A 12,791-nucleotide genomic window follows, 5' to 3' on the forward strand; every position below is an offset into this window, starting at 1 on the left:
AGACTGAGAAAGATGGGTTCAATAATGTATACTGCATTGAAACAGATGAGGGAGAAAACTGTTTAAAAGGGATATGTGATTAAGTATTTTTGTCACAACAGCAGTCCAGAATGAAGGCTGCATAGTGGGGTGGACTTGGGGGGGAGTGGGGATTGTATAAGAATAAAACAATTTTACTTTTCAAAGAGAAGAGGGACGGGGGGGGAGGGGTAGGCAGGGAGAAAAATGCAACAATGAATAAATGGAAATCCAAAGTCTCTGTAAACGTTCATTAAAATTAATAAAAAATGTTGGTATGATTCCATACTTTGCATGCAAAAAGGGGATGTCCAGAGAGGTTCGAAAACATGTGCAAAGACACCCAGCCAGGAATGGGACAGAACCAGACTTGCGGCTCAGTGTCTACTTATTTAGTAGATTTATTTAATCTGAAAGGCTTCTGGCAAAGATAATTTTGTAGAATTGTTTCCGGATTAAAAAAATAAATGACTCAGTTGGAGTCATTCTCGGCCCCACCCTTCCCAACTTCGAGATCTTGGGCAAGTTAATGAACTTCTTTGAGCCTCAGATGAATGCCTTGAGCAAAGGGCGCCCAGCATTTACTGGGTAATCGGGGATCAACTCCAAGACAAGGGCACAGCGGCCTCTGGCCAGCAGGGGGCGCTGCCGCGACTCCGCGCCCTCCTGGGCGCCGCAGCGGGCGCATGCGCAGCAGAGCCTCCCTGCAGAGGAGAGTTTATTTATTTTTTTCAGTTGTTATTCCGGTTCCTCGCCCTTCACTTCCCTCCCTACTTTTTTTTTTTCCTTTCATGGTTGATATTTTATTGGTTCCCTCCCTACTTTTCTGACTTGCAGACTCTGAACTGAGATGTCACTGCTTTGGCTCTCAGCCGACACCCCTTCTCCTCCTCTTGGCCTTAAATAAAGACGGGTTCAGGGCTAGATTTGGGGAGGGGGGCCCCCATTGTTCTGACCAACATATCTAGCAGTTGAGGGAGTGGGGGGAGAGGATTTAAATCTCTCTTCCCCTTAAATTTCCTTTGCTCCTTGAAATTGTCTTGACTTGCATATTTATTTATTTTTTTTTTATCCCCAGGAACTTTCTATGAATAGAGGGCAATTTAAATTCTTCTAAAGAAAATCATTGCTGGACGTTTCTTAAGTGTCCCCAGTTAGCAAGAAGGAAAAGACAAAAGGCAGAGTCTAACAGAGGACTCAACACACAGCAGGTGCTCAGTGCATTTATAGACTTTGAAAGATTGTTTAAGAAGAGAAACTGTTTGCAAAAGACACTCCCCGCCCCCACCCCAGGGAGACAGGCATTTAACCTGTGAAATTAGTTAAAAAACTGCCAAAGGGTCAGCGGTGAATGTGAGCGCCTCCAGGCTGGATTAGGGCGAGGAAGGCTAGGGGCATCTACTGCTTGGCACGCCTTCTGCCACTCGGGGTCTGGGTCTTTGTGCAGGCATTGAGGAGTGGTCAGCCTGCCTTGGCTTCCAGAAGGTGGCAAGGGTTTCAAGACCTCAGGACTGCGGCAGCACGAAGCAAAATGCACTCTGTGCTTGCTGGCAGGGGGGTGGGGGCGTCCTGCCTCACTTCAGAGTCCTTTGGCGAATTTACTCAGCTTTTTGCCCACCCCCACACTCCTCCCAATCACTTGCTATGTTGAGAGCTGGGCAGTGACTAAGAATGGCAGGAGGAGAATTGATGCCTTTGAGCTGTGGGGTTGAAGAAGAGAACTGAGTATCTCATAGACTTCCATAAAAGCAGAGATGTCTTGGAGAAGGTGCAGCGAGGGTGTTTGCCCTCATGATAAAGCTGCTTTCCCCATACTTTGGGCATGTTACGAAGAGGTTATTCCTTGGAGAGGGACATCATGCTTGGAAAGGTGGAGGGTCGGTGAAAGAGAGAAGGATCCTCTATCAGGTGGATTGACGCAGTGACTGCAGCAATGGGCTCAAGAGTGTCAGCGATTGTGAGGGTGTCGCAGAATAGGACAGGGTTCAGATATGTTGTTCACAGGGTCGTCATGAGTCATACTTGGCTCAATGGCATCTGATAACAACACTCAACAACAGGCAAGCAAAAGCCTAGCAATGCGCTCTGCTTTTTCCGAGTGAGTTAAGGGGAAGGCCGGCCTGGAGGTGTTTGTCTGAGAACATCATTCATCCATGCATGACATAATGACTATGCCAGGCGTTGAGCTGGAATCCAAGAAAGATTGCGTGCCACTCCGTCCCCACGAGCCACAGATCTTAAAACACAACAATTGTTTAGGGTCAGTTTAGGACACACTTGCTACATATTCTTCCTGCATCTCCCCCTGGAGGGGAAAAGAGGTAGAAATGAGATTGCGCATGCAAAGCCTTGAGCCTGACAACCTCTATACCAGCCCTTGAATAAAGAGCAGTTTTATTAATAGAGATCGAAATGAATGAAAATAGTTCACGGAGAGTGAATTCCTGCGTGTCACCAGGGTGCTCGTCCTTTAACACACACTTGAAAATTGTAGCTCCTGCAAGAACAGTGCAGTGATACTTATGGGGAAACCGAGGCACAGACAGTAACGACGTTGGGGTGGAGCTAGTTAGGTAGTTTTGTTTTTTTCTCCTGCTGCCGCCACCTCCCCTATTACTACACCTGGTACATACATACATACATACATACCCATCCCTTTGAGGACAGCGCCAACTCAGAAACCCTAAAGCCCAGAATAGAACTGTCTCATAGGGTTGCCAAGTCGACCAATCATCATAAAAGCTTATTTCTTTCCTCTTTCTCCGTAGGCTGGTAAATTTGAACAGTGGACTTTCCGGTTAGCAACCCAGAGATTAACTACTGCACCACCACCTTCTGCCCAGTGTACCCGTATCTGTTGAATAAGTGATAACCTGTTTCTAAACCCCTTTTAATTTGAGATACTCTGCAGCGCTCTTCTCCCAGTGGTGTCATCTTACATAATATCAAAACCAGGACCTTGACCTTGGTCCAGCTCGCAGACGCTAGCGCTTCCAATAGAAAGGGTGGGCATTTGTAAGCTAATAGACTTGATATGACAGTTATTAGGCAAAGCGGAGCCATCCGCTCTGTAAACACTAAGCCAGGAACGGACCACCACGCCTTCAAAACCCGGGGTCAAGTCTCTGTCCCGAGGCAGCGCCGCGGGCACGGACGGGTTAACGCGGAGACGAGCCTGCGCCTGCGCGCCGCCTGGCCCCGCCTCCCGCGGGGCATGTCGGATGACCCGCCCAACCGGCGTCGGCCTACAAAAGCCCGAGTGTTGACATCAGCGTTCTCTTCCGCCGCCGTCGTCGTCGCCATCCTTGGCGCGACTCGCCTCGCTTGTTTCTGCCTGGGAGAATCCACCGCCATCCGCCACCATGGTGAGCCGTGCCGCCCGTGTAGCGGCGAGGGGCCGAGACGAAGCCCCGGAGCGGTCGACGCGGGCGGCTCTGGCCCCGCTGAGGCTGCCCGGGGACGGGCGGAGACATGGCGGTGGGGGGCTCGGGGCTGGAGCAGCGGCCGGCGCCATGTCTGCGCGCCGCTGTCCCCCTTTCTCCGCTTCCGGGGGCGCCGCTGGCTCGCGGAGCCGGGGATCGGGGGGCAGCCGCGGTGGTGGCCGGCCCCGGGGATCGGTGCTTGTGTGGCAGGCGCTGTCATGGCGGGCGCGGGGGGAGAGCTTTATGTAACCCGGCGGCCGCCGCTCTGCGCGCCGGTGACTGTCGGGCCCCGGGGGCGGCGGGGAGGTGGCGGGACGGGGCGATCGGGACCCGCGCAGCCGGCACCTGCGGACGCGGGGTAACCTTGGCCTTTGTCCTTCTCGATCCTGCCACGGGGAGGAGGCCGGCGCTTGTTAAGCCCGCGGGGACCATACTTGTTCATCCGACTACTCGGGAGGACCTTCCCGCAGGCCGAAGGATGACCTTGGGCCTCTGAGCTAGTTTTTAGAGGAGGGGCCTCTGCTGAGTTTAAGGAGGGGTGGTCTGATCCCCAGTTGGGTAACTGACACCCGCATCATGTGCAGCCCCCGAGAGGGAAGGGCGATGAGCCCTGGGTGACTCACCCACGGCCCCCTTTGTGGGCTGTCACCCGCAGGTGCCAGCTGCCATCAGCGGCCATGGAGGGGTTTTTGTGGGGTCGGGGATCCGCCTTGGTGCCTAGTGACCCTGGCTATTGGCCGTGTGGGTCGCATCTCAGGTGCCAGGACAGTTACTGGAACCCCCTCCATTCCCACCCCGCCCCCCTTCCAGGTGAACTTCACGGTAGATCAGATCCGGGCCATTATGGACAAGAAGGCCAACATCCGCAACATGTCCGTCATCGCCCACGTGGACCACGGCAAGTCCACGCTGACGGACTCGCTGGTCTGCAAGGCTGGCATCATCGCGTCTGCGCGGGCCGGGGAGACCCGCTTCACCGACACCCGCAAGGATGAGCAGGAGCGCTGCATCACCATCAAGTCCACGTGAGTGTGGGCAGCGGGTGGGGCCGGCCTTTGCCTGGGGTGGTGAGGACACCAGATAGACAGGGCGGAGTGGATGAGGGGCCTTGAGGACAGGAGGCAGCGCCCAGGAGTGACCTGGGGAGGACCTGACAGTAAGGGACCAGGACTGCGAGATGCGGCTGCTTAGCGTGATACTCTGAGATGGGCCTGCTGGGGGTGTCCTTGCTCTGGGAGTCAGTCCATGGCTTTAGGTGTCAGATAGTGACGCCTGGGCCAGGATGGGGTAAACCCTGGGGAAGTTCCCACCATCTGGTTCTAGAACTGTTGTCCTGAAGGCACCTTCATGCACCTCGGAGGGTGGTGAGTGGTTTGTCGTGGGGAGCCCCCCCCCACACGACCTGCCTAGAGATTCACTGCACCCTTGCTTTGCTCCCAGCGCCATCTCCCTCTTCTACGAACTCTCTGAGAACGACTTGAACTTCATCAAGCAGAGCAAGGACGGCTCTGGCTTTCTCATCAACCTCATCGACTCTCCTGGGCACGTAGACTTCTCCTCTGAGGTGACGGCCGCCCTCCGGGTCACTGACGGAGCCTTGGTGGTGGTGGACTGCGTGTCTGGTAAGCCGCGGGGGCCCTCCTGTGATTTGGGGGACAGAGGGCCCATCTTCCTGGGGTGACTCTCCGGTGACACGTCCCGGCCCGCAGGGGTGTGCGTGCAGACGGAGACGGTGCTGCGTCAGGCCATCGCCGAGCGCATCAAGCCTGTGCTGATGATGAACAAGATGGACCGGGCCCTGCTTGAGCTGCAGCTGGAGCCCGAGGAGCTCTACCAGACCTTCCAGCGCATCGTGGAGAACGTCAACGTCATCATCTCCACCTACGGCGAGGGCGAGAGCGGCCCCATGGGCAACATCATGGTGCGGGCACGGGGCGCAGAAGGCGGCGGGCGGGAGGGAGGGAGGTCGGGAACCAGCAGGTGATGATGGAAAATTCTTCACTTTGACCTGACGTCTACTGAAGAAGCTTAGTGTCTGAGGCTCCCGGTGTCCAGGGACTTAAGGCTCTGTGGTCACTGGCTGAAGGCTGCCGTCCTCACGGTCATCTCTTGTCCTCAGATTGATCCCGTCCTGGGTACAGTCGGCTTTGGGTCTGGTCTCCATGGCTGGGCCTTCACTCTCAAGCAGTTTGCTGAAATGTATGTTGCCAAGTTTGCTGCCAAGGGAGACGGCCAGCTGGGACCTACTGAGCGGGCCAAGAAAGTTGAGGACATGATGAAAAAGCTCTGGGGTGACCGGTCAGTATCAGGGACTGGGGAAGGGCAGTGAGGGGCTCTCGGCACGGATGAGGGCTCGGGATGGTGGCAGGATCCTGTGTCTCCCTGGTTTGGGTTGGTAGTGTACCCCAGGACAGCCATGGGTTCCTGGCCTGACTGTCTTGGGCTCCATCTCCTCTCTAGTTATTTTGACCCTGCCAATGGCAAGTTCAGCAAGTCACCCACCAGCCCCAGTGGCAAGAAGCTGCCCCGGACATTCTGCCAGCTCATCCTGGACCCCATCTTCAAGGTAGGTGCCACCTGTGAGTGGGCTAGCAGTGATACCTGCCTCTGGTACCTGAAGGGCGGGAGGGTGAGGAGGGACTGCAGGATGGGAGACAGGAAGGTGATGGTGTCTCTGAAAAGTTTCTCTTGTAGTCAAGGAAGGTTAAAATCTCATAAAGGTGAGTCACTGGCAGGTAAAGCAGGTACTCAAGGAGGTCTACACAGGCGAGAGGAGTTTCTGTTACCATACTTAGGGGGTTTTCAGAAGAGCTTTTGTGATGTGTTCAGGATTGTTCTCCAGAGTGAGACATGAGTCCCTGGCCCTAAGCTGTGTCCTCTCCTCCATTTCAGGTGTTTGATGCAATCATGAACTTCAGGAAAGAGGAGACTGCAAAACTGATTGAGAAGTTGGACATCAAGCTGGACAGTGAAGACAAGGACAAAGAGGGCAAGCCCCTCCTGAAGGTGAGTGGGGGCCCAGCCCTGGTCCTTGGGCCCCACAGCCTGTGATGGTCTTGGCAAGGGCTGGGTGATTCTGGCTGGGTCAGGCTGTCCTGGAGGACAGACCCAGAGGGTGCTCTGCTCTGCAGGCTGTGATGCGCCGCTGGCTGCCCGCTGGGGATGCCCTGCTGCAGATGATCACCATCCACCTGCCCTCGCCTGTGACAGCCCAGAAGTACCGCTGTGAGCTGCTCTACGAGGGGCCCCCCGACGATGAGGCCGCCATGGGTAAGCGCACGGGGCGGAAGCTGCTGAATCTAATGATTGGCAGCTTTGTGTCCTGAGCACACTACACTGCCCGGCTTGACCTTAGCATTCCGGAAGATTCCACTTGTTCTTTTTTCCTTAGGTATTAAAAGCTGTGACCCTAAAGGTCCCCTGATGATGTACATTTCCAAAATGGTGCCAACTTCCGACAAAGGTCGGTTCTATGCCTTCGGACGGGTCTTCTCTGGGCTTGTGTCCACTGGCCTGAAGGTCAGGATCATGGGGCCCAACTACACCCCTGGGAAGAAGGAAGACCTGTATCTGAAGCCGATCCAGAGGTGAGCTGTCCGCATGGGCCTGTCCTGGGTGCGGGTCTGGGATGGCAGGTGTGCCCACCCTGGCTAGCTGTAGATCTTCACTGAAAGAGGCTCCCAGGGGCCTTTGCAAAGATGCAAGGATTGCATGAGCCCGTCAGGCATGGCTTCTCCCCAGGAAGCCCACACTGCAGATCCGTGCAGGTCCCAGATTTGCAGTCAGTGCAGGTCTGGACCCCTGGCGCTGTGCTGAGTGACCCTGTTAGCACCTCTGTCTGCCTTTCACCTTGCTGTTTACCTGCATCCACACGGGCGGGCAGTGAAGGCCCAGGGTGGTGGCTGCACTGAAGTCCTTGGCTTCTCCTTCCAGGACCATCTTGATGATGGGCCGCTATGTGGAGCCCATTGAGGACGTGCCATGCGGGAACATTGTGGGTCTGGTGGGTGTGGACCAGTTTCTGGTGAAGACTGGCACCATCACCACCTTCGAGCACGCCCACAACATGCGCGTCATGAAGTTCAGCGTCAGCCCTGTGGTCAGGGTCGCCGTGGAGGCCAAGAACCCTGCCGACTTGCCCAAGCTGGTGGAGGGCCTGAAGCGGCTGGCCAAGTCAGATCCCATGGTGCAGGTGGGCTGTGCTGAAGGCCGGGCAGGGGCCTTTGACCCTTTGCTGGGTGGGCTGTGGGGAGTGTTGTGTTTTGGGGTTTCTGCCCCACTCACATTTTACTTAATAGAAATTTGCTGTAGTCAAGAGGTTAGGGCTGCTCTTTTCATCAGTTCCTGTCTCTTACACCACTGAGACCCAGTGAGAGAAGAGCTTAGTCACAGCCGGGGGGGTAGGGCCCTTGAGGTCGCCGAGGCCTGGGTGAGGGTCAGTGCTCACTGGGGTGGGGTCCCTTGCAGTGCATCATTGAGGAGTCAGGTGAACACATCATTGCTGGAGCTGGGGAGCTGCACCTGGAGATCTGCCTGAAGGACCTGGAGGAGGACCACGCCTGCATCCCCATCAAGGTGAGCCTGTCCTCAGCCAGGGAGGGTGGGAAACGCTGCTCCTGATTTCTGGGGTGTCCCAGGGTATGGCGGGCATTCTGGCATGGGCACTGGGCCTGCTTTCCTGAAACTCTGAGAACGTATTTGACAAAGAGACCTGAAGCCAAGACCCCCGAAACAGGCTCGGTTGGCTTTTCACCTCTACTTATAGATCATCTCACTATTTTGCTACATAGTTCATTCTTAAAATTCTTAAAATTGTCCATAAGTAGCTCGTCTGGTTTGATTCTAGGTCCTAGTCACTAGGGTTAGGAGGGTGACGGGCGGTGTGTACGTGCTTCATTGCCAGGTTCGGCCAAGCACTCTATTCTTGACTTACTGCTAAATCCTCCTTTATCCTATAAGTTTCATATGGGAGTTCGTTGTTGTTCTTATTAAGAAAATGTAGTCCATTATACTCCCATCACATAGGTTACACCTTGACCTAATGTTTTTGTGATTATATTTAAGCTTACTGTTGTTCCTTTTAAGGGTTTGCTGAAGATGGCGGTATATAGACTGGTTTAGCAAGTGATGGTAGGGTGTATCGGGGTTTATCAATTATGTAACAGGAATGGTCAGTATCGCTGTCCTCTGACATGTTCTCTGAGCCCTGGGGAGCAAGCAGTTGGCCTTAAAAAGTGACAACCTTTTGTACAGATGTAGGACATTCGCGGTGGGCCAGCTCGAGGCTGTTGTGTAGCCTGCCTTCTCTGAGCCCATCCCTGACAGGCTGCCTCTGCTCCACTTCCTCTTGCAGAAATCCGACCCAGTGGTCTCCTACCGCGAGACCGTCAGCGAGGAGTCCAGCGTGCTGTGCCTGTCCAAGTCCCCCAACAAGCACAACCGTCTCTACATGAAGGCACGGCCCTTCCCTGACGGCCTGGCCGAGGACATTGACAAGGGCGAGGTGTCCGCCCGGCAGGAGCTCAAACAGCGGGCCCGCTACCTGGCTGAGAAGTACGAGTGGGATGTGGCTGAGGCTCGTAAGATCTGGTGCTTCGGGCCCGACGGCACTGGCCCCAACATCCTCACTGACATCACCAAGGGTGTGCAGTACCTCAACGAGATCAAGGACAGCGTGGTGGCTGGCTTCCAGTGGGCCACCAAGGAGGTGTGTGTGGGCGAACTCTGCGGCCTTGTCTGCAATGCATTGCTTCCTGGGAATGGGGACCACGGGAGGCAGTGAGGGTGCTGGGGGCACAGCTCATCTGAGTGCCTATCTGCAGGGGGCACTGTGTGAGGAGAACATGAGAGGTGTGCGTTTTGATGTCCATGATGTGACCCTGCATGCTGACGCCATCCACCGCGGGGGCGGCCAGATCATCCCAACGGCCCGGCGCTGCCTCTATGCCAGCGTGCTGACGGCCCAGCCCCGCCTCATGGAGCCCATCTACCTGGTGGAGATTCAGGTGAGTGCCCAAGCTGGGCCTCGGCACCTACACGGCCGCTGATCCCATGAGGAGCTGCTAAGGGTCTCTATTTCCTTCTCCAGTGTCCTGAGCAAGTGGTCGGTGGTATCTACGGTGTCCTGAACAGAAAGAGAGGGCATGTCTTCGAGGAGTCCCAGGTGGCTGGTACCCCCATGTTTGTTGTGAAGGCCTACTTACCTGTCAACGAGTCCTTTGGTAAGTGCCAGGGTGGGCCATCAGTGACAAGGATGGGATTGTTTCCTGGGCTACAGTTGACGAGTTGGTCAGTTCTGCATAGACCTCAAGTCTCTAAATTTGGGGTGACATTCCAGGACAGAAAGCCTGCTGTGGCGTGCCTGCGTGCCCAGTCCCCGACAGGTGGTGGGAGTGCCTGGGTTCTCAGGTGTTCACAGGCACAAAGTAGTCCGGTCCAGTGAGGCCGCACTGTGTGTGGCTGGCTGCCTGCGGGCCCCCGGGGCCAGCCTGGCTTCTTGGCATACACTTGGTGACATCCCCTTCCCCTCACACAGGCTTCACAGCAGACCTGAGGTCCAACACTGGTGGCCAGGCCTTCCCGCAGTGCGTGTTCGACCACTGGCAGATCCTGCCCGGCGACCCCTTCGACAACACCAGCCGCCCCTGCCAGGTGGTGGCTGAGACGCGCAAGCGCAAAGGCCTGAAGGAGGGCATCCCGGCCCTGGACAACTTCCTGGACAAACTGTAGGTGGCCCTCCTGCGGCAGCCGGCAGCCATGGGGGACTCGGCCAGCGCGCCCACAGCAACCCGTCCTCGCATTCCCACACCTGGAGATGTCCCCGCCCGCCGGGCCTGCTCAGTGCCATCGCTCACCTCCACTCACAGCACGTCGCCCAGTATTTATTCAAGATTGAAGAGGAGAGTGGCCTTGTCCAAGGACTCATTCGGCTGGTGGGGGGAGGTGGGTGGGACACCTGACACTTGGCCTTGTTTGGAAGGAAACACAAATATCAAATTTTTAAGAATTAGTGCATTAAGAGGTTTATTTGGGTGAGTGGCCCTTTGTGGACTCCCTGCCCCTTCCTGAGGAGGGGCCGGGGACAGGGTAGGCATTTCTCTATGGACAGAAACTAGAAGGCAAGAAGTGGTGTGTGGTGTCACCGAGCACGGCCCGCTGTCGGTGCCACGGGAGTAATAAATTGGCATGGTGGTGACCAATGGCACCTGCACCTTATTGCTCGTCCTTGCCAGCCTTCCGGGGAAGGATGCCCGGTGTCACCCAGCTCATAGCCGCATGCATGCAGCAGAGGGCTGTGTGGGTACAGGAGACCAGGCGGGATGAACGGCTGAGGGCTCGCACACCACTGGTATCCTGAGAACAGGGCATTGGATGTTGAGCACAGCGGGCCTGGATCTTCCATGGCGGCAGTTACACCCTGAGGCCAGGCACATACTTCCTGATACCCTGCTCCTCCAGAGAAAAGGAATCTGCTCTCACCTACAACCTCAAACCCTGCTGCAGGGGTACCTGTGCAAGCTCAGCTGGGTAGAGAGGAGTTGTTGCACCCCTAGAACCCTGCCTTGGGGTTCAGAGGTGGAAAGTTTTTACGGAAGACTGCCAGTCTCCCATGGAGTGGCTGGTCATCGCCTGCCACCAACCGGGTCTCCATCCTTGTGGCTTCAAACTGCCAGAAGGGTGGCCTTGGGGTCATGCAGGTCTTTGGGTTGCAAGGGCAACTCTCGCCACTAGGCCACCACCAAGTGGTTTGTGATTCCTAGCAGTCAAAGCAAAGCGAGAAATGAGCAGTGAGCATATACTCAAGCAGTTTCTTGTGAAAATTGTCATGAAATTGCAAATACCTGAAATGTTTGCAGAACAAGTGCACTTAATTGGACTAGCTAGCCTCTGATGCCAGGGTTCATTCCAGCGCCAATACAGCTTGCCAGTTAAGGGGTGGTACTTGAGCAGTCATTCTGGGATTGGCCCCACCGTGTTGTGATGGGTTCCTCAAGGCCCCCCACAAAAGCTGTTCAGGGTGCCATGACCTCTGAAGGCCCGTGAATCCTGAGGGGGATGGGGAGCCAGGGTGGGGCTTGAGCTTTAGGAAACAGCACTGGGGTGAGGCTGTGTAAGAAGCACATGGCAGACCTTGCCCAGCCCACAGGAATCCCCTGGAACTAGGTAGGTGTATTGTGAGGAGTGGCCCTTCCTGGGCCACCCTCTCTCTCGCTTGCTTAGTCTGTTAAATTCACTGCCTCTTGAGTCTTCCTCTCAAATGACCCTCATGTCCTTTCCCAAGAACTTCTAAGGTGTGCCCTGGCTGCACCTTTTAATGACTCGATGGCACATAACATTGTTAGGGAGTACTGAGGAGCAACAATGTCAGTCTAGAGAGTAAGGTGCACCTGATCCAGACCATGGTCTTCACAATCACTTGCTATGCACCAGAAAGCTGGACAACTAAGGATAATAGAATTATTGATGCCTTTGATTGGTGCTGGAGAAGAGTATTGGACTGCTGAGAGAGTAAAACCAGGCTGCTCCTTGGAGGCAAGGATTCTGAAGCTTCATCTGACATACTTTGGGCATGTTGCAAGGAAGGAACAGTCCTTGGGAGGGACATCACACTTAGAAGTGTGGAAGGACAGCTCAAGAGAGGAAGACCCTGGATGAGACGGATTGACTCAGTGACGGGTAGTGGGGGTAGGCGTGTCAGAGACAAGTGAGGTTGGCTCAGTATAGAGCAGGCTTGAGAACCGTTTCATATAAGGTTGCTGTGAGTCAAGTCAACTCACCAGCACTTGATAACAGTATGGCAGATTACTGACTGACACGGAAAAACTTTAGGAAGTACCAGATGAGCAGGAGCCAATAGTAATGCAAGGAAGTGGAGGCTTCATTGAAGACATCGGCAAAAAATAAGGACCTGTCCCTCCTTACAACATGTCCAAAGTATGTCACACGAAGCCCCAGAATCCTTGCCTCCAAGGAACAGCCTGGTTATTTCCACATTTCTTGTGTCACTTTTTTTTTTTTAATTGGGGACAAATCACTTCCAGTCAGTTAACCAGGTAGCTGTCTTCCAAATATTTTGACAAAGACTTACTATTAATTGGTGGAATTCTAAAGTTAGAAACAAAGGAGGAGCACTGGTAGCTAGAAAATAAAGAATTGGGGACAGAAATGAGGCTAGAGATTGCATGACAGATTCTTTTACAATGATTTAGTGGTTGCCGATATCGTTTTAAAAAACATAAATGGTGGCTGTACCTTCACCCGAGGGACTACATAGCAATCAAGTTGACTCTGAAAAAAGTCCACGTAGAAGATGGAACAGATCATCAATTACTCATGTGAACGTCAAAGAAA

At 54.6% G+C, this 12,791-nt stretch overlaps 1 protein-coding gene across 1 annotated transcript; it reads left to right on the plus strand.

Moving 5' to 3' along the window:
- The first annotated feature begins 3,300 nt into the window (after positions 1–3,300).
- EEF2 (eukaryotic translation elongation factor 2) lies at positions 3,301–10,261 on the plus strand. Its single transcript, XM_006902155.1, has 15 exons — positions 3,301–3,383; positions 4,251–4,465; positions 4,881–5,062; positions 5,150–5,361; positions 5,560–5,738; positions 5,901–6,006; positions 6,333–6,446; positions 6,572–6,710; positions 6,832–7,027; positions 7,374–7,632; positions 7,908–8,015; positions 8,794–9,147; positions 9,263–9,445; positions 9,529–9,661; positions 9,976–10,261. The coding sequence occupies exons 1-15, from the start codon at positions 3,381–3,383 to the stop codon at positions 10,167–10,169; spliced, it is 2,577 nt and encodes an 858-aa protein (XP_006902217.1). The 5' UTR covers positions 3,301–3,380; the 3' UTR covers positions 10,170–10,261.
- Positions 10,262–12,791: the final 2,530 nt, after the last annotated feature.

This window comes from Elephantulus edwardii, unplaced genomic scaffold, assembly GCF_000299155.1.
Source record: "Elephantulus edwardii isolate Elephantulus edwardi_28Jun2011 unplaced genomic scaffold, EleEdw1.0 scaffold00374, whole genome shotgun sequence".
NCBI classification, from domain to species: Eukaryota; Metazoa; Chordata; class Mammalia; order Macroscelidea; family Macroscelididae; genus Elephantulus; species Elephantulus edwardii.

Coding starts and splice junctions, on each gene's coding strand:
- EEF2 (XM_006902155.1), top strand. Junction 5,362..5,559: donor GCCCCATGGGCAACATCATG/GTGCGGGCACGG, acceptor TCTTGTCCTCAG/ATTGATCCCGTCCTGGGTAC. Junction 6,711..6,831: donor CGACGATGAGGCCGCCATGG/GTAAGCGCACGG, acceptor TTTTTTCCTTAG/GTATTAAAAGCTGTGACCCT.